Source organism: Sus scrofa, chromosome 17, assembly GCF_054392235.1.
Source record: "Sus scrofa isolate SSC_HxYL_T2T_F1_AM1 chromosome 17, Sscrofa_HxYL_maternal_Yorkshire_Landrace_v2.0, whole genome shotgun sequence".
Taxonomy (NCBI): Eukaryota; Metazoa; Chordata; class Mammalia; order Artiodactyla; family Suidae; genus Sus; species Sus scrofa.
The window spans coordinates 20,272,501-20,300,427 of NC_139399.1; the positions used below are offsets into that span (position 1 = coordinate 20,272,501).

General features: G+C 43.3%; 1 protein-coding gene across 12 annotated transcripts in view; it reads left to right on the forward strand.

The window, feature by feature from the left end:
- Positions 1 to 27,927, forward strand: part of PSD3 (pleckstrin and Sec7 domain containing 3) — a 626,723-nt gene that overhangs the window by 587,943 nt on the left and 10,853 nt on the right. For all 12 annotated transcript variants that reach the window (XM_085004345.1, XM_021077991.2, XM_085004352.1 and 9 more), the window contains 3 exons: positions 2,719 to 2,876; positions 5,608 to 5,752; positions 15,294 to 15,437. In XM_085004345.1, the coding sequence (XP_084860471.1) occupies positions 2,719 to 2,876; positions 5,608 to 5,752; positions 15,294 to 15,437 (447 nt within the window). The remainder of the gene's footprint in view (positions 1 to 2,718; positions 2,877 to 5,607; positions 5,753 to 15,293; positions 15,438 to 27,927) is intronic.

Genomic DNA, 27,927 nt, shown 5'->3' on the forward strand with positions numbered 1-27,927 from the left:
CATCTGACGTAACTAAGCACTAAACCAGGATAAAGAACACGTTAAAATAATAAATAGCAAAAAGAACATGGTAGAAAAAAATACTGTAAGAACAGAGGAACTGAATCAATAAGCTTGAATATAAATGTACAATCATCCCTCAGAGAGTAACTTTTTATGTCCATGGAACAATAACAAACATCAAACAAGTAGTAGGAAAACCTCAACAGATTTTAAATAAATAAAATAGAGGAATTACTGTCGTGGCGCAGTGGTAAACAAATCCGACTAGGAACCATGAGGCTGAGGGTTCAATCCCTGGCCTCGATCAGTGGGTTAAAGGATCCAGTGTTGCTGTGAGCTGTGGTGTAGTTTGCAGACATGGCTTGGATCTGATGTTGGTGTGGCTGTGGTGTAGGCCAGCAGCTGTAGCTCTGATTCAACCCCTAGCCTGGGAACCTCCATATGCTGTGGGTGTGGCCCTAAAAGGGACACACAAAAATAAATAAAATAAAATAAAATAAAATAGTTCTTACAGACCACATTCTCTGGTCACAAGCCAATAAAATTAGAAATATATAATGATGAATAGCTAAAACTTGAGGTGCTTTAAATGTGAGAAATTCTTTGACATGACTAAGATCAAAGTGAGAGAAAGAAAACTACAAATTATCTGGAGAACCATGAAAAAACACTCTTCATCCCCAAACACGTGTACTCAGAGGAAAAATGGCCTTAAATTCTCTCAATTAAAAAAGAAATGTGAAAAATTAAACAACTAATCATTTTAAATTTAAACAACAAAAAAATTAACCAAAAGAAACCAGTGAGAAGGAATTAAAATAAAGGCCAAATTATGGACCTAGAATATGAACAAACAGTGCCAGCAGGTTTCTCGGCTCATCTCTGAGCATTCAGATAGCAGCCCGTGTGTGGAAATGGATGTGGCCTGCACACTCTGGTGGCCTGGTCCTTTACCCCCATCATTCAACTCCTCGGATCCACATCTCCCCCTGAGCACATGGCTGGCTGTGCAGGGCCATGTTCCAGCATAATTACAAGGCTGGAGGGGGTCTCCTAATGCTGCCTCTGGTTGATACTCTCACTTGAATAACAGCTCCCCTGGAAGGAGGTTTGTGAATTTTTGGAATCCTAAATCATTAAAAGAAAAATCCCACTTAGAAAATCAAGACCCCCAAATGTAACTAGATTACAGCTTTATGCACTAATGGGAATTGTAGAAGAACAGATTTGGGTAAAATGTATTTATTTTAAGATTTTTAAAAAATCCTTAGTTCTTTAAAGATTCATCGTACTTCTCTAGAAAATTGTTATTGTCAACAGTTCTTAATTTCCGAGGCTTAATAGAGTTGTCGCAGTTTTAAAGTAGTAGTTTTATCATTTCATACTGTAAGCTGTGTAATCTTCATGTTGCAGTTGGTGTTTACTGTGGGGTCCCCCTCTGCCTCTCAGCACTGTCAGTGGCAGTGGCCACGAAGGATCAGCAGCTGCTGTTTATTTCTGACTCATTGTGAATTGATGGCAAGAGTACCTCTGAATAGCTTGACGTGTGAGAGGCTACCGGCAGGAGGGGTGGGAGGTGGTATGGGAGAGTGTAATTATTTCTTTGAAAAATGTATAAAACCAGACTGTGGTAATAGAATAAACAATGTCTTTCTTTAGGCTTTCCCTGCTAAATTGGAAGGTGAGGAGAGAGAGAGAGTGTGTGTGTGTGTGTGCGCGCGCACTTTACAGAAGTGCAAGGCTATTTAGCATCGTGTCTGATAAAATACGGGGAAGGGGGAAGAAAGGAACTTAAACACTAGAAAACATCTCCTATGACAGTTTATGATGTCTGCTGTATTTACATTGGTTTTCAGGTCTTTTCTATTCTTGGAGACCCAGGAAAACTACTAGATATAAGAAGAATAATAATAGAATCAAATTTTTTTAAAATTCTTATTAATCTTCTAGTTAATAATAATAATAATGGTCAAATTTGTTTTAAAATCCTATTAATCCTCTAGTTGGGATTTTTTTTTAGTTATGTGTGGAGAGAAGCCATACAAAAGAACCTTTATAAATTGTGTGAATTATGCATGGATCATGCCCAAAGATAAAATGGCACCTATCCATGGCACCCTCCTTTTTATGTAATTTTACTTATTTTTCACATTTATGATAATAGAGCTAAAATGTCTCCTGATTTAATATTGAACTGATTTTCCTCTTTCAGAGAACAGCTAGAGAAATCATTTTATTTTACTCAATAAAAAAATAGCAGGAAAATGTAGTGTGTTGGAGCAGAGAGCACAATAGCATGGTTTTCACCATCCGTCTGATTCTGCTGAGGAATGTCTGGAAGCTTTTGCATTTGTCCATTTGCACCTGAGGCTGAATCACCTATTGGACCTAGCTTCAAATCACTGTAAAATGCGTGTGGTGTGACAGATATGATGTCTTTGACCTTCCTCAGCTCTTTACCTTAATTATTATATATCAGCTTTTTAAAAGGCATCCTTTTAGTCAGTGTGTATTTTCTCATTCTGAGCAAACTTTTCAAAGAACAGGATGTTTTATGACATTTACGAAGTAGCAAAGAGTTGTTTTTAGTCACCATTCATTTCATGTTTTTAGGCACCTTCATGGATTTTTCTAAAATTTTTCTTAGAGTTTTAGGTTTTCAGAAGAGAAGGTGAAGTCTGAACTTATGTTTGTCTTCTCCACCTCCATCTACAGGACGAATACAAGCCCGAGAAGGCTCTGTCGGAAGAGGACCTGAAAAACGCCGTGAGTGTGCACCACGCACTGGCCTCCCAGGCCACGGACTATGAGAAGAAGCCCAATGTGCTCAAACTGAAGACCGCTGACTGGAGGGTCTTGCTTTTCCAAGCCCAGTAGGTTTCATCAGTTTGGTTTGGTTTGATTTTTTAGTTTGCCTGGTACTACTCTGTACCAAGAAACAGAATCAAGATCTGCAGGGAAATTTTTTGAGTCAGAGTCAGTCTTTAATTGATTCCATTAGAGAGAAAACTGCCAAAGAAACTAGAATAAGAAATAGAAACTCTGGGTTCCAAGGTTTTATCTGCTGCAGAGTAGCCCTGTGGCTCTGTCAGCCACTTAGCCTCTCTAGGACATAATATCCTCATGAATAAAGTACAAAGGTATTTCAGTATGCAAGTTCCATCACACAGTGAGTAAAATAGACCTGATTCCAATGACTATTTCCCAGCACTTTGTCCTGGCCTGTAATGTAACCACTTTGAACCTCAGCCTGTCACTAGTGTGGTTGATAATGTTATTTCACAGGGTTTTGTGAGAAACAAAGAAGTTCAAGTATGTGAAGTGCCTCACACAGTGCCTGGAACATAGAAACTGTTTAATTAGTGTAGATTTTCATTTTACTTTCTCGCTCTCTTCTCCCCCCCCCCTTTTTTTTTTTTTTTTTTTAGGGCTTTCCCTGCAGCATATGGAGGTTCCCAGGCTAGGAGTCAAATTGGAGCTACAGCAACTTGGGATCCGAGTCATGTCTGCGACCTACACCACAGCTCATGGCAACACAGGATCCTTAACCCACTGAGCGAAGCCAGGGATTGAACCTGCATCCTCATGGATGCTAGTCAGATTCATTTTGGCTGAGCACAACGGGAACTCCCATCTCTCTCTTTCTGAGCTTTGTGATTAAAGTAGAAGGAAAAGATAAAATCATTACGGCAGCAAGGAAACGGGATGCAGTGCCACTTTAATAAGGGGTCCATGACTGCCTTCAGATTAGAAGTAGAAGGCTCCATAGGGAGAATTCTAGATTTATGACGCAAGAAACTTTAAATTTTTGAAACTGAGCCTCTAGAACAAGAATTTTAACAGCACAAGTAGCATCAGTGTCCGTGGCTGACAGAGTTAATTATTGCTGTTTATATCTAAGCTTGACTTGAGAACACTACCAGTTGACCCATCCGGCCCTGGCATTAAATTTGACATCAAGATAGTGAACAGAACAAAGGAAGATGAGAAAAGGAAATGAGAACAAGAGTATTTACTTTTGTGATTTGTGGATGCTGAGCTTGCAAAAAGGTGTAAAATTGCTGACATCAGGTGAGGAGGAAGTAAGGAAATCTAAATTACAAAAGATTTTTTTAGTGTGGGAATTTTAACACCACAAGGGAACCACAGCCAGATGTGCAATTACAGTTATTACCATAAAAGTCCTTCAGATTATTCTATTCCCCAACATTATTTTTTTGATGTCTAAAATACCAGATGTGATCACTAAGGAGATCTAATTACTCCAAATAGAACTGGTATAGAAATTAGTCAGTTGAACTAGCAGATTAGAGAGGCCCAGGGTCAGAGAGGCATGAGGGTCAGGGGGGCATGGGGTCAGAGGGGCACAGGGTCAGCAGGGCAGGCAGTGCAAGGTGAGCAGCTGACACCTAGTGCGGTGTCGGGTCAGGGTGGTTGCTCTGAGCCATCGTACAGGAAGCAATTGTTAGATTAGCTGACATTTGTCCATCTTCTTGTTGATTATATACGTGGTGACTAATCTGTCCTGGTTTGGGACCTTTTCCTACACTCCTTTAATAGTTCCCAGCAATCTAGTGAGCTGGGTGCTGAGCTCTGCGAACATGACATCTAGGTTAAAATGACACTGTCATCAGGGGCTTGCCACAACCTCTCAGGTGGATTTTCAGTGTCCTATCGAGTATACTTTACAGACTTGCACATTTCACCAGTTTTAAGTGTCCATTCAATGTTTTAATCCAGTTAAAATGCTTCTGTCACCCCACAGACCGATCCCCTGTGCCTGTTTTTCACCCCAGCCCAATATCTTTGTCTTTGTAGTATTGCCTTTTCTGGACTTTTTATAAAATTGCAGTTGTAGAATATGTGGGCTTTTGTGTCTGGCTTCTTTCACTCAGCAGGAAGTTTTGGGGTCCGTGTTATAGCCTATGTCAGCGCCCCACACCTTTACTGCTGCTGGTTTCCATTGTACACAATGTTTTGTTTATTCGCTCACTTTTGATGGACACTGACGGTGGACATTTGCAGTGTTTCTCCTTGTTGAGTCTTATAAATAATCCTGCTATGAACCTTCATATACATATCTTATAGTGCCCGTACGTTTTTATTTCCCTTGGAAATATACCTAGGAGTAGAATTGCTGGATTGTATGATAAATTTATATTTAACTTTTTAAGAAACTGTCCAAAGTGGGTATATGCACCCTTTTACAGTCTATCAATTTATCCCGCAGTTGCATTTTAAAATCAAATTATATGATTGGTAGAGATGAGTTCATTTTTATATTAGTTTTTGACCTAGCTTCATATCAACTAGAAAGTAGGGGGGTTAATAAATATTTGCTGTGACGTGATTTCGCTTTATTTCCTTCTGTATCCTTGAGGGATAATCACAGCTTACCCTCCGATCATAGGTTCCAGGGCCTTTCATTACCGTGGTGACTTGCTGTTGAAAGTGTAAATCTCCAATGAGGTCTTGTCAGGGTTATTTGTACCAAGAAGAACAGGTGATTGTATAAGCCATTTTAGATCAGTAAGGAGAAATGGGGAACATATAAAGCACTTAGATATGGAAGTATCCTAACGTAAATATATCTGTTTCTCATAGGAGTCCAGAGGAAATGCAGGGGTGGATAAATAAAATCAATTGTGTTGCAGCTGTGTTTTCTGCACCACCATTTCCAGCAGCAATTGGATCTCAGAAGAAGTTTAGTCGCCCACTTCTGCCCGCCACCACAACAAAATTGTCTCAGGTAAGTCATCTTGATCCTGCTTTGACCCTGGAAAAAGCACTTTGTAAACTAGTCTTCTTAATCTTTGTGTGTGACGACTACTCCATATTTGGGGGCAGGGATGGGACCTTGCCCTGGAAGGGCAGTGTTGTGTAAGCGGGGCACAGTGCAGTGTGCTGAGTTTTGTGCTTCATGTAGGAAGCTAACACAGTTGGCTCAGCGATGGTAGGACACAACCCTGGACCTGGTGGTCTTCCCAGTAAACCCAGAAAGGACGCTTGGGTCTGTTCAGATGTCTTCACATCAGCTGCTCTTCTTTTGTCTGGACTGATCGCCCCAAAGATCAGTCTTATTTAAGTTCCTACTTAAAACTCTGTTCTAGGGACATTGCACAGAAGCCACGTTCACCAATTTTAAACCTGTGTGCAGTGCCACTCTTGCCTGGTTGAGGATTTTGGAAGTTACCTTGATATCTTTGTGAATTTCTTACTGGTGCAGTAATAGGAACAGGTTCATCTGGCTCTGATCAGCCAGGTCTTGATATTAAGGGGCTCCTCTATACATCTGATGCCATGACTATCAGTGATGCATTTATTTAAAAGTATGTATTGTGCGCCTGTTGTACCTCAGAGACTATCTGTGGCTCTGGAAATAGGCAGATGAAACCCAGGTGGTTTCTGGGATCAGACTGGCAAATACATACAAGCAAGTAATTGTAACAGTTTGGAGACATAGGAAGGATGAGCCCAGGTACTGTGGGGGAGCAAGAGGGCGGGGGTGCCTGGAGGTGAAGGAGGACTTGGGACAGCTAGTAGGAGGCTCATGGCTGCAGTGTGGGAAGAGAGTGACCCCACAGAAAGGCCAGAGGAGAGAAGACATGCAGGAACCACATATCAGCTCCCGCATGTGACTTGAGTGCAGTGTTGAGAAAAGGCGAGAAACCTTCCTCTGTGGAAATAAGCAAAGGCCAAGGGATGAAAGGTCATGTTTGTCATGTATAGGATTCTGGATGCTTCACTGGTTCCCCAGCACCCTTGGGACAATAGTTTAAAAGCAGGGAATTAATGTGATCAGATTATCTTCTCATTGTAATAGGAAGAAAGTATTGGAGGAGGAAACTACTAGAAATAGAAAGGCACCTTCAGCAATACAGAGGAACAATAAGTCAGTTAAAGAGGAGATGCACGGAAGCGGCAGTGTGGAAGTGCGTGTAGGATCCTGATGGTCCTTAGTGGCTCCTTGAAGTGGAGGCTTAGGGGCATCACCTGGGCTTGGGCATTGGGGACTGTGGTGTCTGAGCTGGCTTTTAGGACCCCGTCATCTCCTGGTGTCCCTGCTCTTGCCCCTTCCCAGGGTCCTTCCCTGCATCCTTTTCCTCTTTCTCACTGCAAAAGTCACACTGAGTGTCCAGAAGCAGACCAGACCAGACACTTGAGAAACAATGATTTTTAAGTTCATCAGGAAAAGCACAGGGAGAATGTCATGCCAACAGAGGGAGAGAAAGGTGAGGTACAAAGAAGACAAATAAGATCTCCTGTGAAGTGGCAGGGGGTCCTTGGGTCCTTTGTTGAGAGCATCCAGGAGTGATGGCTGAGCGGCCGCATTGGCAATCCTTGAGGGAATGGAAGGCGGAGGGGTCGTGTGCCAGTCCTGCCAAGTTCACAAAGACAGGCCCGTGCGGAGACGAGAGGAGACAGGGTCTTGGGGGAGATCCTTTAGTTTCTGTGTAGTTGTGTTGTAACGTGAATTGGAAGCCCCCCGCGTAAGCATTGCTATTCTTGTGTGTGTCACTTGTAGACTAACTCTTGAGAAAGCTGCCGGTCAGAGAAAGGAGCAGGCCGCTCACTCCCCAGGCAGGAGGGCTTTTAGCTCTAAGTGCTCTTGGAGAGAAGGAAGGATACCAGAGAGCACGTCAGCAGCTTCTCCATCCCCCCAACCCAAACATGAACTCTTAAAGCAAATTCACTTCCCCACTTTTTGGGGGGCATCTCACATAAGTGGAACTATATTTCTTAAGGTAAGAGGAGAGAAAAACAATTGGATAACTAGAGGCCAAAAAAAAATAACCTTCAAATGTTGAGTTTTATTCTACTAATTTCACTAGAAGTTTTCCAATTATTTGTCAATAGAATGGCCTTTCTCACAATTCATTACTCCTGTAAAAGATTCAGGGGAAAAGGTGAGTTGAATTTAAAGAGGAACATTAAAAAGTATAGAACAACGTAGAGCTTTTTCTTGTTCTTGCCTCACTGTGGAATCTACATTTCTGTTTATTTTCTACTTTAAAAAATGTGCATCTGTCCTATTTAGATATGAACTGTACATTGGTAAGTCACTTGTCTGTGGCAGTGAATATTCATCTGTTTGTGTGTTTTGACCACAAGACCTTCATCAAGGCAGAATCTCTTATTTTAAACAAATGTCCTACATTGGAACTAAAAAAGGAATGCATAAATTTTTTGACTTTTTTTTTCTCGTTTTGAACACAGATGCGAAAAATGTGCATGTGATGTGATCAAAATGATGGCTTCGAGATTTTAAATAAGAAAGTAATAACCAAAGAGAAGCGTGCTCTTGTGTCACGTACAATGACCAAGTCTTTTGAGGAATTTAATTTCTTCATAAAAGAATATGATGATTTCCTCCCCCACAAATAAGTCACAAGCCTTTGTGAGCCATCTGGAAAATGAGCGGCTTGTCTAGAATGTTTTAAGATTCTATCACTAGCTTGATGTTTTTCACCCAGGTCATCATGTTTGTTTACTAAAAATTAAAAGATGTTTTTACCTTTGAGAATAATAAGACAATTAAGAAAGTAATATGTAGAACCAAGATTTATGATGCAGGCGGATTGGAAAGAAGGAGGGGATTTGCACACGGCCTGCTCCTGGGCGTTGGGGGCCACCCACTTCAGATAGAGGCCCTAAGGGTGTCTTTGCTGGAGTCATGGTGGTGCTTCAGTGACCCTGGAACGTGTGTCTGGATGCACCCACAGGGTCTGCAGGGCCGTGAAGGCGAGGCCTCAGCCGTCAGCCCTGCATTCTCAATGTTGGCACTGCTGACCCTGGGCCCAGGTGGCTCATTGTGATGGACTGTAGGCTGTTTAGCAATATCCCCAGCCTCCACCCACTGGACACCGGTATCGTGTCTCCAGGCATTGCCAAGGGTCCTGTGGGGCCACAGAGACCCCGTGCTCTCTAGCCCCACGGTCTTTCCTTTCTCCTCATGCCCACAGCCTGACTGCCACTCCCTTAAGTGCCGACTACTTGGATTAATTTCAGTTTGCAAAATACGTCGATAACAGTGTGAGTACCCTGCTGGAAAAAAGTTAAACAGTGTTAGGAAAGAACTAAACATTCAATTAGAAGATTGTTTGAAGCTTTTAAAGACACACTGTTCATCACCCCATCATTTAATTTATTCTTGTCTTCTCTCCAAACCATATTAGCCTCCGTTATTAGAATTGATTATTGTCAGTGCAGCATAGTTCTCTCTGTGCGCCTCTGCTGTGTGGGAGGAGTCGCCTTCCTCCCCTTGTTTTTCACAGTCCTGTTGCCAGAGCACATTTTCCTTGCTCTCCTGCAGGTGGAGAGATTAGTATAAAGTTCAAGTTTTGTTTCTCCTTCTGGTGTAGCACTCCAGACTTAGGATTTCATGGTTAGCCATTGGACCTCCTTTTCTACTCCTCAAAGGACTCGTTTTCTTTCTTTGCGCTACATATATATTTTTAAATTAAAGTATTGTTGATTTATAGTGTGATGCCCTTTTCTGTTGTACAGCAGAGTGACTCAGTTATATATGTGTGTGTGTGTGTGTGTATGTATATATACACACACACACACACATATAGACACACACATTCTCTCTTATATTCTTTTCCATCATGGTTTATCCCAGAAAGCTGGATAGAGGTCCCTGTGCTGTACAGCAGAACCTCATTGCTCATCCATTCTAAATGGAATAGTTTATACCTACTAACCCCAAACTCCCAGTCCATCCCACTCCCTCTGCGCTCCTCCTTGGCAGCCACACATCTGTTCCTGTGTCTGTGAGTCTGTTTCTATTTCGTAGACAGCTTCATTTGTGCCACGTTTTAGATTCCACATGTATGTGATGTACAGTATTTGTCTTTCTCTTTCACTTCACTTAAGGACTCATTTTCGAACATTAATGTGCATAAGAATTATCTGGGGGCTTGTTTCAAATGCACGTTTCTCAGCACCCCCCAGATCGATCTGGTCGGGACCAGGGATGGGGAGTGTGTGTGTTTCCGAGACACACGCAGTGCAGATCAGAAATGCTGCCCTGTGACAAAACCTGCCTCCCTTCACTGCTTCTCTGGAGACTGTGCATCATGAAGGTGTCATTTACTCTGGTGTCTTGTCGTGTTTTCTTCTGAGTCCCAGCCATTCTCCTGTGAAAGTTTGACGCAGTGGATTGGTTATGAAACGCTAACTACCAAGGGGATTGACAGGGATGGAAAACAGATCGACCTTCGTTCTGTGTTTGCTTCCCACCCTGGTATGGTCCTGTGGTTTGACTGCAGGCGGTAGCGCTCAGGCCCACTTGAGGGGGGCCCTGTTGGCTCACAGGCTGGCCCCTCTTGGGAGATGAGAAACCGAGGACAGAGGCAGATGGAAGATGCAGGGGACTCACCCGCCAGGCTTGTCTTGGTGGCCTCAGATGCATCCCCCTGTGCATCTGCCTCCAGGGTCTCAGAGCTCACATAGAGGCCGTCCACATGCCCCGGCAGCACCTCACTCACCTCCTCAAGGCTGTGCCCTTGGGAAGCTCCTGGCACAGGGGAGGCAGGTAGAACCTGAGTTCCCAGAAGAAAGCTAGGTGAGGGGCCTCCAGTCGATCACCAGGTCCAGCTCCAGGGTCAGCCATGGACATGGCCTCTCGACGACCTCCTCCACAGACAGACATTAGGAGCAGTGGCTTTCAGAGAATGAGGTTCATCTTAGAGTATGTTCCTCACTGGCCAGGACCATGCCCCCCCCACCGCTCAATGTCACCCTTTCAATCCTGTCATTTCTACTTCCCAAACATTGTTCATGTCCAACCCCCATCCCTTAAGGCAGACTCTTGTTGTCTTGTAACCAGATGACTGGTCTCTTAATTTTTTTGATCATTCACCTTATCAGTACTAGACATTTGAGCAAATATCCTTCAATGTATGTATTTTTTGGAGTTTCCACTGTGGCTCAGGTCACTGCGGAGTTGCAGGTTCAATCCCGGCCTGGTGCAGTGGGTTAAGGATCCAGCATTGCTGCAACTGTGACATAGGTAATATATTAGTGAGTTGTAAAGAAATTCAGACTCTTCGACATTGCTGGTAGGAATATAAAATGAGGCAGCTATTTTAGAAAATAGCTTGGTGGTTTATCAAATGATTAAACATGGACTTAACAAGTGACCGGGCAATTTCACTCCTACCTTGACAACAAGAGAAGGAAAACATACAGTCACACGAATGTTCACAGCAGCATTACTCATAACAGCCAGAGGTGGAAGTGACCATCAGAGGTGGTAAATGAATGGGTAAAGTGTGGTAAGTCCACACAATGGGACGTTATTCAGCCTAAAAGAGTGAATCACTGACATTGTGCATGAACTGTAAAAACCTTGCTAAGTAAGGGAAGCCAGAAACAAAGGGACCTGCTATGTGATTCCTTTCCCAGAGGGTCTCCTTTAGGGGAACTACAATGTCATAAAATTAAATTGTAATGATGGTTGCATAACCCTGTGAATATATTTTAAAAAAAAACAACTTTGAATTATACACATCAGATGGGTTGTGTGCGTTGTATGGTAGTGAATTATATGTCAATGCTGATTTTAAAAATTCTTTCCAGTGGATCACCTTGCCTGGGGTGCACATGCCCCACTTTGGAAAACTGTCAAGCTATTCCCATAACCACTCGGGATGTCTGTTCCTCATATGGTTCATTTGATGTCACTTAACCTTAACTGGCTCGCTTTGCCAAGTCTCCTTGGCCAGACCGTATGCTACGCTTTATCTGCACCTGTTCAGAATAGAGGGAGTTTGTATTCATTTATTAGAGGGCTGTATTTAACAACATATACTACGTACTAAAACAGTTGAGCCATGTTGAAGTTATTATGCTAAAGTTCATTAAACACTGCTTACGATCTTTAAAACTGCGTTAAGCATGAGATGATGAAATAGAAACCTTTCTGATGGTGCTTTCAGCAATGGTCCCCCCGAGACTGACTCAGAGGCAGGTGTCTATATTCTAAATTCCAGCTGCTTGGGTTTGATGAAGCTGCAGGGTTCAGCAGTTTGACTTGTTAATTGCCTAGCAGATTTCTAGAAATGCCATCACCTTCTAAATCATGTCTACTTAGATCAGCACGAGGGAACAGTCTGAGCTCTTGCTCTTTATCTTCCCTTTTTTTAAAAAAGTAATCCATTTATTCAGCTGCTGTTTCCTGGGGGAACCCATATATCAGGTACTGTGTTAGGCATATGGGCTTTATAAAAAGAGCTACGACTTGGTTTTGGCTCCCAGCTCATGGGAGCTGAGAGGTGAGTTGGTGTTAGGCAAGTAAAGTCTGCAAGCCCAAATTGTGTCTCCCTCTCTGCCCTGCCCAGCACCGGCCAGACCCTGGAGGAGTAGAAAGAAGGGAAAATGACCTTTCTTTGACTTCAAAGAGCTTGCAATCAGTAAAGGAGAGCACATTCACACATATTATTTTGTAATAAGCATGTGGTGTAGACACGTACTATAGATACATATGAAGAAGAGGCTGGAGAACTCTGGCTTGGATTTTGTGATTTTAAAATGCTTTTATTTTGAGATGATTTCCTTGTTTCTTGCTTCATGAAATCAGTGAAGTTGGAGTAAAGCAGTGCCCACTGAATTTCAACATTTATTTGACTAGTTTCTTCATAAAAGCATGGCAAAATTACTAACCCCTTGTGCCGCTATAGAAATAGTCAGGTTTATAAATGATAGTTTATAATAACAATGAATAAAACCCTCCTTGGCATTAGTAGGAAAGTAAGAAATAAAATGTGTTGCATAATGGTCCAGCATTTATTCCTCATTAAAATAAGTAGAAGTTGGAATTTACTCAATGGGAAAGAGCCCTTTGAATACTCAAGATTGAGAAATCTAAAGCTTTTGGAAGAATTAAATATCTAAAAAAACATTTACACACAGCCAGAGTCCAAAAACTACAGAGAATTTTGTAAATTCTTTTACCAAGCTATCTAAAATCTTATTTGATTTTTTGAATTATTTTATTAATCAAAAAGAAAAGAAATTGTTTTTTAAAATAAACTGTCCTTTACAAATCTGGATCAGTAGAAAAGTGAGTCCAGGATTTCAGCAGCCATTTCACAGAAGAGGAAGCCCAGTAAACATATGAAAAAAAAATGTTCATCCTCACTTGTAATCAGGAAAATGTAAATTCAAATCATTTCAAACCCATGAAATTAGCAAAAATTTGCAAGTGTGATAACAAATTTTAGCAAGAATGTAGAACACTGGGAACTTTCAAGCCTACTGTGGAAATGTAAGCTAGTGGAAACACTTTGGAAAACAGTTTAGCATCATCCTAAAGATGTACATTTTCTAAAACACAGAAGTTTCACCTCTTAATAATCACAGGCAGACTTTGGAGGCATTGTGGGTTTTGTTTCAAACCACTGCAATAAAGTAAATACCTCAGTAGAGCAAGTCACACAAAATTTTGCATTTCTCAGTGCATATAAAAGTTGTGTTAGAGTTCCCATCATGGCACAGCAGAAACAAATCTGACTAGGAACCATGAGATTTCGGGTTGGATCCCTGGCCTTGCTCAGTGGGTTAAGGATCTGGCATTGCTGTGGTGAGCCGTGGTGTAGGTCGAAGACATGGCCCAGCTCTGGTGTTGCTGTGGCTGTGGCGTAGGCCGGCAGCTGTAGCTCCGATTAGACCCGTTGCCTGGGAACCTCCATATGCTGTGGGTATGGCCCTAAAAAACAAAACAAACAAACAAAAAGTTGTGTTTACACAACTTTAAGCGTGCAATAGCATTTTGTCTATTAAGCGTGCAATAGCATTTTTGTCTAAAAACCAGTGTACCTACGTTTATTAAAAAATAATTCACTGCTAAAAAATGCCCACCACCATCTGAGCCTCCAGTGAGTCATAGTACCAACATCAAAGATCACTAATCACAGATCCTGAAACAAACAGAATCGTAATGAACATGTCTGAAATGTTCTGGGAATGACCAAGTGTGACACAGAGACCAGAAGTGAGCAAAGTTAGAAAAATGGCAGTGATAGACTTGCTCAACCCAGGGTTTGCACAAATCTTCAGTTTGTAAAAAGCACAGTATCTGCAAAGTCCAAGAAAACGAGATGTGCCTGTGTGAAGGGAAAAGTTCTGTCCATATTCACTAGGTGACCCGTGTTAAGAATATGGCATCGTGTATAACACACAGCCCAGAGAAATCCTAAAACAACTAAATATCCTTCAGTGAAATTTGTAGTTGAAAGGACTACCTGTTGGGGCTCAGTGGTAACAAACCCTACTAGTATCCATGAGGACACAGGTTCCATCCCTGACCTCACTCAGTGGGTTAAGAAAGTGCAGGTTGCAGACCCATTTCGGATCTGGCATTGCTTTGGCTCTGGTTTAGGTCGGCAGCTGTAGCTCCAATTTGATCCCTAGCCTGGAAACTTCCATATGCCATGGGTGCAGCCATAAAATGACCAAAAAAAAAAAAAAATTGTAGTTGATGGAAGTCAGAACCGCTACTATTTGGGAGGGAAAAGCATAGGTTTCTGCCTTTTTTACAATATCAGCTTTCAGAAAATTATTTCTTTTTTTTTTTTCTTTTTTTTTTCTTTTTTTTGCCATTTCTTAGGCTGCTCCCGCCGCCCAGGTTCCCAGGCTAGGGGTCGAATCAGAGCTGTATCTGCTGGCCTACACCACAGCCACAGCAATGCAGGATCCGAGCCTCATCTGCAACCTACACCACAGCTCACGGCAACGCCGGATCATTAACCCACTGAGCAAGGCCAGGGATCACACCCGCAACCTCATGGTTCCTAGTCGGATTCATTAACCACTGTGCCACGATGGGAACTCCAGAGAAAATTATTTCTTGATGGTATTGCTGTCTCAAAAGGGGAAAGAATGCGGGTAGGTCTTCAACCACTATGATGGGGCAGCCTTGCTCTTGCTGGGTGTATACAAAGCGGAGGAGCTGCCCTGAGGCCCGCAGGATGGTGCTGCAGGGGTGCCTGCCTGCTGGAATGTCTCTCAGGAGCTTCATCTCAGCCTCTGGTGGTCACGCTCAACAGAGGGCCCTGAAGCATCTGGCTTTGTGACCAGGGGCCTGGTGAGGAAGGCCGGTCTTGGCCTTGGCTGCCGTCTTCAAAGGTACCTGTGAACCTGAGAGAGTTGGTGAGAGGTGGCTGCAGAGGCATGTTGGGCTGCTGCTGAGTGAAAGTCATTCATCATGAGGGATTTTTAAAGTATGCCACGGTTGCTTATTGATGTATTTTCTGGATGTTAAATGGCTTAATACTTTGCTGCAGGAGGAACAGCTGAAGTCTCATGAAAGCAAGCTGAAGCAGATCAGCACGGAGCTGGCCGAGCACCGCTCCTACCCCCCGGACAAGAAGGTCAAAGCCAAGGAGGTGGACGAGTACAGACTGAAAGATCACTATCTGGAGTTTGAGGTGTGTTGAACCTAAACTTAGTAGATGCCTCTGCCTGAGCTGTTTTATGATTTTCCCATGAGGAGGTGTTGGTTACAGTTCCTGTAACTGAGGGGAATGTACCTTGACCCAGCCTCTCCCTGGGGGGCTCTGGGCCTGGTCTGGTTCAGGGTGGCCCCTCCTGTTTGAGATTCTATGTAAGTGTCAAACAAAGTTCAGAGAATAACTGTCACTTTTTGTGTGCCTACAAGCAAATAGCCTGCTTGTTGGTATAACATGTGCCAGCTGAGACAAAAAACAACAGGAGATGGACATGCCAGGGCGGGCACCTGCTTTCCCTCTTTCTGCCTCTCCTCCAGCAGAGTTGGAGTCAGGAAAAGTACCGTGGAGGAAATGAGCTGCAGGCTGACGTGATGCTTTTCCCTGCGCACACTTGCTGCTAGGCAACAGATACGTTTTCCTCTTACCACTCACCGCCCTCCGCAAGGAGGCTGATAAATTAAGTTGTTACATCCATATACTGTAGCGAGTGTCATTAAAAAGGATGGGAAGGATTCATAAACGCAGGAAGGATGGAAAATTTAAAAGCAAGTTGAAACTGGTATAAATAATAAATGTCACCTTTGGCTAAATTTTCTCCCAAATCAGATAGTGTCAGGGTCATGCAGGACCCTCTGACTCTCCCCCTTCAGCTGCCATTTTTAAGACATGTGAAGTGTCTTTATTTTTTAAAGTAGGTAGCATGTAGTCTAAAATGAAGAACAATAGTTTAATTTTTTACCTTATTTTCTTTTTGAGGGCGTTCACGTCCATCTTTAGCTATTCTTTTTCATTGTTGATCTGGTCTGCTCTACTTACTCATCTCCTCCCATCCCATCTTACCATCCTGCTTCTTCCTCGGGCTAGAAGCCTAGCATCACCTGAGCACCGTCGTGCTGGCCCATGTGGTCCCCCAAGAGCCAGGTCTTCTACCCGAGCCCGGGTGTGCCTCTCTCTTCTGCACCTGGAGGCTCTCCTGCCCTCGGTTCCTCCTGTGCAGCCTGAGAGCAGGTTTTCTAAGGCCTTCTTCTGTTCAACAGCTGTCCCGATTCCCCTCACCCTGCCCCCTTCAACTTGCCTTCAAATGAAGTCTGCCCTTCACCTGAGAGGATTTGGGTTCCTTGTCTCTCATAACACCGGTCCTCCTACCATAACCTGCGTGCATGTCCATCACAGTTCCACCCGCTCTGCTCTCTTCAAACACACTTTATGCCTTTGTTCATCTACCTTCTTCTGCCCCAAATGCTCTGCCCCTCATTTCATTTCTGCGAGTCCTCTTAGATCTTTCAGGATGCAGCCCACACCCTCCTAGTTACCGCCCTGCTGCACAGCAGCTCATGTTGAAGGGATTTCAGCAAGTCTTTGTATCTGTGGTGGCTTCCACAACACCGCCCCTCCCGTGAGCCCTGGGGTTCAGGGACCCCAAGTCCATTTCCACTCGTTGCTCTGTGCTTGTTGAATTGGACAGGATTTCATGGACGCTTCCTGAGTTATACTGTTTCTGTTATAAAAAGTGGCTAAATTTTAGTCCTCTGCTGATCCATGTACTAGTTTTCTTCATGGTTAAGCAAGTCCTTGCTCTGGGCAGATGAAGAAAAATCTTTTATTAAAGGTAGAAGTTGATTAACTGAAACTTTGGAAGCCGTGCCAGCAAAACACTTGAAAAAATACTTGTCAAAAAACAAAACAAAAAAACTAAGCAGCTCATCTTTCACCACACTTGTTCATTCTTGGGAAGGAGAGTTCTCAAAATCAGTCGTAATTCTTCACACTTCTGGAGGCTTTCAGCTGAGAGCCCTTTTAGTTTAGCACTTGCTAATTAAATTTCCCAACACCTTCTTCCCCTGTTCCCAGCACTCAACACCTTGCTTTGAGCCCTTGGCTCCAAGGCCATGGGTCTGTCCCCAGGAGGTGGGGGTGGCTGCAGGACCACAGAAGGGTTGCCATGGCTAGAAGCACACCCTGTCTTTGAATCTACTGTGGTGTCCCTTTCCTGAAAGGATAACCCAGCAAAAGCCAGCATTTTCATTTCCTAATGTGAACTTAGAGCAGCCTTTGTGGGCCTGAGTCTTGCTTCCATCCGGTTGTCATAACCAGGAGCCTCAAGATTGCATTCATACAGTCAGGCTCACGTGGTAGTACGGCAGGCATGGTGAATTGTCCGTCACACTGTGTTAACCTGCTTCTGCCAGAAAGGTAGCGGGGGGCACCCGGCTTTACAGACATTATCTAAAAAGGGTTTTGTGAAAGTCGTCTTTTTTAAAATGTGAATGATTATTTTTCCCTAACTTAAAGTTGAACTAGTATGTCTTGCGGGGTTCACTTTGCTATTATTTCAGCCCCCAGAATTCATCTGGTGTGTGTGCTTGTGTGAACCCTCTGCGTGGCATCCAGTGCTGGGCTTTATATGACACCCCCTCGCAGGCGGCTCTGCTCCCTCAATGGGGGCATGAGAGTCATGGACAGTCCTATGTATTTTGTTCGTTGCTGTGTCCTCAGCTTCTAGAATATGGACTCAGCACTCAAGACATATTTGTTGAGTGAATAAATGGGACTTTCTTACTGAGTATGAAAGATACATCAGAAGTAGTTCTCCGAGAGAACCCAGCTCCTGAGAAAACACACGTGATAAACAGACAGCAGTATCTGCAGCGTCGTGTGGCCGCAGATGGCCAGTGACAGGAAGGGGAGCTTGGATCCCATCTGTGTCCTTGTCACCAGGGAGGAATCACAGGCAGGGATCAGCTCTCTCACCTGCCCCTGTGGTTTCAGAGCAGTTCTTGTAATTTTCACATCTTCGTAAGGAAAACACCTTTATTTTGTTAGAATGTTAAGCTGTGGGTAGTAACACCAGGGTTTTCTCACTCCTTGCATTTCAGTTGTTTGTATCCCAAGTTGCTTTGTGTACAAACACTCTTCTTGGTGGGCCAGATCCACAGCCCTGTCTCTGCCTTAGAAATTCTCCAAACCCTGACAGTAAATAATTAGAAACTTGGGTTAAAAAAAAAAAAAAAAGGTTCAGGGTTTGTTTCCTTGTTTATTTTTGAAATCTATAAAAAACAAAGAGTCTATAGAGAACAAGGAGGCATCTCTCTATCTCAGCATAGACACTGCTTCTGAAAGCAGCAGACTCCTCTCAGAATGGCTGTAATCCACCAAGTTCATGTCTCTTCCAGGACTGTTCATGGAGACAGCACTGCTGGGGTTTTTTTTTTGTTGTTGTTGTTGTTGTTTTGTCTTTTTGTCTTTTTGCCTTTTCTAGGGCCACTCCCGCGGCATATGGAGGTTCCAAGGCTAGGGGTCCAACTCAGGATCCGAGCCACATCTGCAACCTACACCACGGCTCACGGCAACGCCGGATCCTTAACCCGCTCAGCAAGGCCAGGGATCGCACCCGCAACCTCATGGTTCCTAGTCGGATTCGTTAGCCACTGCGCCACAATGGGAACTCCCAGCATTGCTGTTCTTTAATTGCACTGGTTCCCTCAGGCTGTGGCTGTTCCTTGCCCAGAAGAGTTCACTTGGAGTCTAATCTCACTTTCAAAATATGCTTGTCCGCCATCACAAGCCTGCATAATAAACTCACCATCATTTCCAATTTTCAAGAAAATAAATATCAGAATGATTTTTGGTATCTTATTATTTTGATAGCCTCACTTCCTTATAACTTATTTTTACTTTATTCAGTTCCCTTTGCACCTAAAAATGTTTAAATTGATCTACATGCGTCTGGTACATTTGGAAACTTATCAGGATTGGGAGGCAGGTCCAGATGTAAACCTTACAAAGCTCCAGCTCTTTGAAGCACAGTAGGCCAGGTACTCCGGGGCCCTTTAAGAAGCCCCTTTAAAGAAATTCTCCTGCTAGCCTTGTACTGGGCCCCAGCAATTTGGCTTTATGCTTCTTCATTAGCAGTTAAAGTGAAGATACTGTTAGCTTCAGGATATTTTTCATGTGACAATTAAGATGTTTTCACTGGCTTAACTTTTGTTTTGTTTTGTTTTGCGTTTTTCATTTTGTTTTGTTTCTTTTTTATTTTTGGTTGCCCTTTGGCATTCGGAGTTCCCGGGCCAGGGATCAGATCCAAGCCAAGGTTGCAACCTAAGCCACAGCTCTGGCAGTGCCGGATCCTTAACCCACTGTGCCAGGATGGGGCTTGAACCTGCATCCCAGTGCTCCCAAGATGCCTCCAATCTCACTGCACCACAGTAGGAACTCCCAGTGGCTTAATTTTTAATTCTTAGACCTGAGTAAGGAAAAGGAGCCTGCAGCAGCCCAAACCTGCTACCAATGTGCCTGGGCTACCAGAGATTTACTGAGGAGGATCCTGAGGTCAGTCTGATAGATGTGCCCAGATTTGCTGTAGGGCCTGGTGGGAGCCTGGTGGGCAGCACATCGAGGTGTGTCACACGGGCCAACAGACCTAAGGTGGGAATGTTTTCTTTGGCCATTGTGGCACTGTTTTCACTGAGATGTGAATGGATTTAGGGAAGACCAGCAGGCCCCCACCACTCCCCATTACATCACAGCTAGAGCTGTCCTCGTTTGTGCTGTTGGCCTGGCCCCAAAGGCATTGAGTTCACCACCCTGTATACAGGCTACAGACAGTTACCCAACTCTCTTTGTCTTGAGTCTTCGAACGTGGGCTTTGCAATCAACTGTCTCTTCCTGGTTAGAAACTTTGAGGTGTGTGTGTTTGCAGGTGCCAGTCCCGCAGGAAAAAAAGTCCATTTTCCTGATGGCTCAACCCAGATGCCGAGTAAAGTTCCCTTACCTGAATGGCCTGGCACTCAGCCGCATGTCCACTCCCGAATGTCATGCTGGAGAAAGCACAGGCTCTGGCTCAAGGCAGACAGGACCCACACCAACCACACGGCTGGAAGTTCACTTTTAGAAACAACACATGTCCATTCTAACAAGACACATACATTTCTTGGGACAGAATATTTTTAAGTTTAGAAAAACTAGGACATTCTTGAGGCATAATGCATCTTTTTCTGAATTCCTAATTTTTGGTGGCATGTAAAATGGCATGATGCCTTCTGAAATTTCTGTCTCTGAGAGTAAGAGCACAGTCCACACGGAGTCACTAAGGAAATGAAAAACAGCTCATGTCCAGCAGTGCACATTTATATAAATTTCAGATTGCAAGCCCTCAGTTTTATTGTTGGGCTCTTTGTTGCGTGGTCCTGGGAGGGGTAGGTGGGTGGATGGTTTGGTGTATTTCTTTCTGAACAGATTCTCTGGTTGTGATCCTGGTTGTGTTTCTATTTGCCAACATCAGATAAGGAATCTTCACATTATCAACCACTTTTCCTCTCACAGGAGCAGTGCAGGGGCACATCCACCTCTGAAACAAAATAATCCAGCTGCTTTTGTAAGGGCCTTGGTCATAAAATGTAAAGATAGCAGTGATTACCCTTTTCTTCCCTCCTGAGAGCAAGGGAGAAATTCCAGTAACTTACCCGGAGATGAGGAGCAAGACTTGGTTTTAGTAACAGGGTCCAGCCTGGAGCCAGTGCCATCTCCTTTAGAGAAAACATCACAAAGGTGATTGACTGTAGGGCTGGACCTGAGAAGCAAAGATGTGGCAGAGTAGTAGACTTCTTGGGGAAATTTAGGAATTTTCTTTTGCTAGTAGGAGACTAAGTAGAGACCCAAGAACAGCAGTTGTCCAGGCAGGCAAGTCCGGGTAGGCCCAGGGGGGACTCTCGCATTGCCACCTGGAATTGCACTCTGTGTGACCTGAGGAGAGAGGGCCCGGGAGCTCTGGATTTTCAGCTGTAAATCACAACAGTCACTTTGGAAGGGGGAGAAGCTTAGCAACAGGGTGCCTGGAATCAACTTTAAATAGATGATTGAGACGCAGAACAGCCAGTCCTGGGACCTGCGGTGACTCCCTGTCCCCAGTCCCTCCTGAGGCCCAAAATGTCTCCTCCAAGGAGGGTCACTGCTTTGGGTTAAGGTATTGTCTGCAAGAAAAGACCAATACTGAAGTTCCCGTTATGGCGCAGTGGTTAATGAATCTGACTAGGAACCAGGAGGTTGCGGGTTCGATCCCTGGCCTCCATCAGTGGGTTAAGGATCAGGCATTGCCGTGAGCTGTGGTGTAGGTCACAGACGCAGCTTGGATCCTGCATTGCTGTGCCTGTGGTGTAGGCTGGCAGCTGTAGCTTCAATTCGACCCTAGCCTGGGAACCTCCATATGCCATGGGTGCAGCTCTTTAAAAAAAAAAAAAAAAATCCAGGTACTAATACAGACTGGGTTTATATAAAGAGTTTTGAGAGCTAGAGCAATGAAGTGTGAAGAGTGAGAAAGGCAGCAATATTTTTAAAATTCACCCTCAGGAATTAAGAAAACTCTCCTTGATGCCCCAGCCTATTCTCCACAGCACTGCAGGGGGTCCACCTGCTGGTCCTGGCAGCAGGGGGGTGCTGGCACCTGGCAGGCGGAAGCAGGATGGGTGGCTGTTCAGCCCTCCTTGCTCTCTGAAGGGCCCGAGGCTGTGCTGGGGCAGTGACATCAGGCTGAGCTGCCACCTGGCGGAGGCATCAGGCCAGGACCACAGGATGGAGACAAAGATGCCCTCAAAACGCTTTCTACCGACCCAGTGCTTTTTGTCTGTATTAGGTCTTTTGACTTCTTCTTATACTCAAAGAAATAAGCTTTTTATTTTATTTATTTATTTATTTATTTTTAGGGCCACACCTGTGGCATATGGAAGTTCCCAGGCTAGGGGTTGAATTGGAACTGTAGCTGCCAGTGTACACCACAGCCACAGCAACACAGGTTCTGAGTCACGTCTTCAACCTACACCACAGCTCATGGCAACGCTGGGTCCTTAACCCACCGAGCGAGGCAGGGGATGGAACCTGTATCCTCATGGATTCATTTCCACTGAGCCACAACACAAACACCTAGCTTTGTTTTTTAACAGAAGTCGCAAAGTTCATTTAGAGAGCAACTGAGCCAAAAGGTAGACTGAAATGAAAGAGCAGAATTCACCTGGCCGCAGGTTTTCCCAGAAAGCCATGAACACAAACTGTACAAACCAAAAGTGCGTCTACTTGCTGTATCTTGATGGTGGGTTACCAGTGCATGCCGAAGCCTGACATGGGAGTAGCATAGGGGAAAAACGTTGAAATTTTCTTTTAAAAATATAAGTCCTATTGCATCCCTTCCCCTTTTTCTATCACCTAAAGCAGACAGCACCCTTCCCACACCCCCTAAAAGGGCCATAACTAACCAGGAAAGCCAGAGAAAGGAAAGGATCTTTTTTTTTTTTTTTCTGTCAAGTTTCCTTAAGGGAAGCTTCAGGCAAGATATAAACCAGAAATTAGCAGGGCAACTAGTTCAAGATACAAAATCTTTCTTCTAGTATTAAAAAATAGCTGAAAACCTAGATACCTTGTATTAGTCTGGAAGGCAAATATAAATATTATCCCTTATGTTTTTATATTTTAGTTTTCAAAACAGTTGTTTGTTCTCCCTTTAAGTTTCTCTGAAATTAATAAACATTGATATCCTCAAAAAAAAAAAAAAAAAAGTAAGTCCTAGGCTGGCTTTCAGATAGGACCTTCGAGAAAGCTCCGTTTTGAATGTTTTGCTTTCTGAAGTTCTCCAGTGGTGAGGGTGAGGGTCGAGGAGAAAGGCTGCAGCCGAGTTCTGCCTTGTCCCATGGAGTGCAGAGCGCAGGTGAGCACTCTTTATTTCAAGTAAGCACTTCCTTCAAGAGCTCCTGGTTTTGTTGGCTTGTTTTAATTATTTTCTTTGTTTTCCAGTGTAGAGATCCAGGAGCAAACAGTTTTTTTGCTATGTGCGTGACAGTTTGGCATGCCCCACATTTTGCGTTAGGGAGCCTTTTGCCTGCCTGCTTGGGAGTGGGAAAGGTCAGGGGGGATGTGTTCCAAACTTGTTGCTGGAGCATCGCTGTGAGGTCTGGTTGCAGATGGCAGTGCCAGGTTAGAATTGCCATTGCAGTTTTCTTTTCATTCAGTGGTTACTATCCTATTCGCATATCAGAGGTCAAAAGGAGATAGCTGTTATGTTAAATGAAATGAAACATGCAGAATTCAGGAAGCTAGAAGCTGATCAGTCAGATGCAAGTACATTTATATGTGAATATGACTAAATTTCTTTTCAAATAATAACAATACTCAGGATTATTTCTTTAGCACTTAACATCATTCAGCCTAAGCCATAGCTTGTTTGGCCTTTGTATGTATGTATGTATGTATTTACGTATTTACTTATTTATTTATTTTGCTTTTCAGGGCTGCACCCTTGGCATATGGAAGTCCCCAGGCTAGGGGTCGAATCAGAGCTGCAGCTGCCAGCCTGCACCACAACCACAGCAATGCTAGATCCGATCCGCATCTACACCCTACACCATAGCTCACAGCACCCCCTGATCCTTAACCCACTGAGCAAGGTCAGGGATCAAACCTGTGTTCTCATGGATGCTAGTTGCGTTTGTTACCACTGAGCCACAATGGGAACTTCCAGACACTGTATTTTTTATTCTTCCCCAGTAGGCATGGCTAGAGACCTTTTTTGTTCATATTTGAGGAATATTCTTACAGTTGGTTGAAGACCCACTTAATTAACATTGCAAAAACGTGTAGTAAGGAGGTGCCAGAGTGAGGAAAGAACTTGCTTTTAGTAGGAAGAAAGCCATTAAGCATTTGCACTGCGTTTGGCTGAGACTCCATGTGTTGGCTAATCGCAGTATCTTGCATGTTGTAGGCTTATAGGGAAGGACCAAGAGAGCTGTACTCCAGCCCCTATGAAGAGTAAGCAAGTGGTATAAAACTATTAATGGATGTAATAAAATACTCAATGACTTAATTCTTATTATGTGACCACAGTATGGCTTAGAGTGAAATAACACCCATCAATAATTTGTTGAATATTCAGAGAAAACCCAACAAAACTACATTACACCAAAGCCTATTAATTAAGCATATCTATTCATAAATAAAATTAAGATAGGAAGTGCGTGTACAACTCAGGATTTTTTTTTATTGAAGTATAGTTGACTTATAATTCTGTGTTAGTTTCTGGTGTACTGTAAAATTGTTCAATTATACATATATATGAATGTATATTTTTTCATGTTATTTTCCATTATGGTTTATTATAGGATATTGAATATAATTCCCTGTGCTAGGACCTTGTTGCTCATCTATTCTTTATATAGTAGCAAGTACCAAACTCTTAATTTATCCCTCACTCCCCTTTCCCCGTTGGTAATCATAAACTTGATTTCTGTCTGAGTCCGTTTCTATTTTGTAAATAAGTTCTCTTGTATCATTTTTTTAGAGTCCACATATAAGTGATATCATATGATGTTTGTCTGAGTTACTTCATTTGGCATGATAATCTCTAGTTTCATCCATGTTGCTGCAGATGGCATTATTTTGTTCTTTTTATGGCTGAGTAATATTCTGTTGTGTGTTATATACCACGTCTTCTTTATCCACTCCTCTGCTGATGGACATTCAGTTTGCTTCCATGTCTTGGCTATTGTAAAGAGTGTGGCGGTGAACACTGGGGTGCATGCATCTTTTCAAATTAGAGTTTTCTCTGGATATATGCCCAGAAGTGGTGATGCTGGATCATATGGTAGTTCTATTTCTAGTTTTCTCAGAAAACTTCGTACTGTTCTCCATAGTGGCTGCACCAGTTTACATTCCCACTAACAGTGTAGGAGGGTTCCCTTTTCTTCACACCCACTCCAGCATTTATTGTTTGCATATTTTTTTTTTTTTTTTGAATCTTTAGGGCCGCACCTACAGCATATGGGGATTCCCAGGCCAGGGGTTGAATCAGAGCTGCAGCTGCTGGCCTATGCCACAGCCACCGGATCCAAGCTACACCACAGCTCACGGCAATGCTAGATCCTTAACCCACTGAGCAGGGCCAGGAATTGAACCTGCATCCTCATGGATACTAGTCAGGTTTTTTACCACTGAGCCATGACAGGAACTCCTGTTTATGGACTTTTTGATGAAGACCATTCTGACCAATGTAGCTTTGATTTGCATTTGTATAGTAATTAGCATCTTTTCGTATGCCTTTTGGACATCTGTCTGTCATCTTTGGAGAAATGTCTATTTAGGTCTTCTGCCCATTTTTGGTTGGGTTGTTCAGGGGTTTTTATTGTTATTGAATTGTATGAGCTGTTTATATATTTTGGAAATTCAGCCCTTGTCAGTTAACTGGGATATTTTTTTAATGAGTGAGTCCAAGCTGAGTGTTGACCATTTTGTTAGTCTGCGACTAATAGAAAACTCTACTAAGAATTTAAACAGTACAACATTCTTTATCTCACTTAAGGAAACTGAGTAAATCATCACTGGATGCTTGGGAGTTGTGACCAAGGATTATGATCTTTCTAGATGTCGGATTTGCTGTCTTTAGCACATTGGCTTTTTTGTTTTCATGCTTATCATTTCATGGTTTCAAAATGCCTGCCCTAGCCCCAGGCATTTCACCTCCCACCTCTTATCAGGGCAGCAAAAGCTGCTTCCTAAGGAAGTACCCTAGTCTGCTCTCATGACGTGTCTCCTTCTGTGTGGTCTCAGCCACACGGCTACAGGGGTGACTGCAAGGGGACAAGGTCGTCATGTCTGGGTTAGACCACAATTCCTGTCCTGGCACCCTTCATGAAAACCACAGCTTCATTAGCTGGAAGAAAAGGCTGCTAGGGAAGTTGCAAACAGTGTCTGCTGCTCTATCCTCTACTGGCTTCTTTGGCCAAGATTGGAACATGGTCCTCAAGTTTTCAGTCTCTGAACTGGCACATTGGGTTTAAAAGCGATCGACAAACACATGTCCTACTGCTGCTCTGCTTTTCCCTACACACCAGCTCTAATCTAAAACTTAAATTTCACCATTGGCCTTAGAGAGAAGATGAGAGTCATGTCTTCTCTGAAAGGAAGAGAGGAAATAAAAGATACCACACAGCTGCATTCAGAAGAGATCTGTCTTTCCCTCCACAGGCAGAGGAGCAGGGGCAGCTAGGGAAGGGACTTCGAGCATCCCCCTGCCCCTCCTGCTCAGCTCAGAGCTGCTTGTCTTGGCTCAGAGCCAACCTTTCTTGGCCCCCAAAGCCTCTGGTTAGGGATTTACATATTTAGATGAGTCTGTAATCCCAGAAGGACATGGATTACAGTTCTTCCAATAATCCTGATTTAGAGATATGTTTTTCTAAAATAGTTTGAAGAGGCATTCGGCTTGGCTGCAGAGAATGGTAGAAAGCAAAGCTATATTCCTGGGTTTGGTAGCCTCTGTCCCTGAAGCCTTTTTAGTTCAGGAATAGAGCACAGCCCTTTGGAAGTTCCTTGACAAACCCACGTTGATGTTCTCTTATTTCACTCAGCACCTGAAGAGTCGTAGTTTCTGTTCCCCCTTCACCCTTGTCTTTGTCTTTTCTCCTCATCTGATGACTCATATACTGCCACTCCTCTGGTGTGCCTTTTGTTTGTTGATTGACACCTTGATGTAATTGATTGGAGACAGACAGCAGCTTTGCAGCTGGAGCTGCAGAATGAGTGGATGAAGTTGCTTTTCTTCATATATATTTTTAGATGAATTCTCCCAGTAGTGTCAGTTTCTTCAAAAACTGTTAGAAATTGGGACCAGGCACCTTCTCTCCTTTTGTCCCCTTTCAAGTCATCTCAAAAGATTGTCCTTCATACCCCTTTCATTGCATAAATGCCCTAGCTTTGTGAAATAGTAAGCCTTACATTGGTTTTCTGAATCTATTTTTAAATTGCCTTTAGATCATTCTGCTAAACCTTGTTCATATTGAGAGTAGTTCTTTCCTGCATTTTAATCTTGCCACCAAGGCAGTTTAGAGACAGATTAAGTCTCTAAATTCCTTAGAATGAGTAAGACTTTAGATTTCACTGACGCATAGACCACTGTGTAATGCTGATGACATTTTTTTATTAGCAAGTGTCCTTATTAAACCCTTAGTAGCTTTCTGAGAAAAGCTTAGTATTTCACTCTTTTATTTTGTTACTTCTTTATTAAAATTGGAATGTGCATCAATTAGTGATGCTTTCATCTGCAATTATCAGTACCTGACACACATGAGAAGGGGCTCCGCATTACTAATCACCAAGGAAATGCAATGGAAACCACAGTGAGGTAGCACCTCCCCCCTGCCAGAACAGCTGTTACTTAAGTGAACACAAAAAACAATGTTGGTGAGGATGTGGACGAAAGGGAACCCTAGTACACTGTTGATGGGAATGTAAATTGGTTCAGTCAATGAGGAGGGATGAATTAGGAGTTTGGGATTAGCAGATGCACACCACTATATAGAAAATAGCTAAACAACAAGGAACTATATTTAATATCTTATAATAAACTAATTGGGAAATGAATCTGGAAAAGGATATGGATGATTGATATACACTCACACACACACACACAACTGAGTCACACACACACTACTGGTAC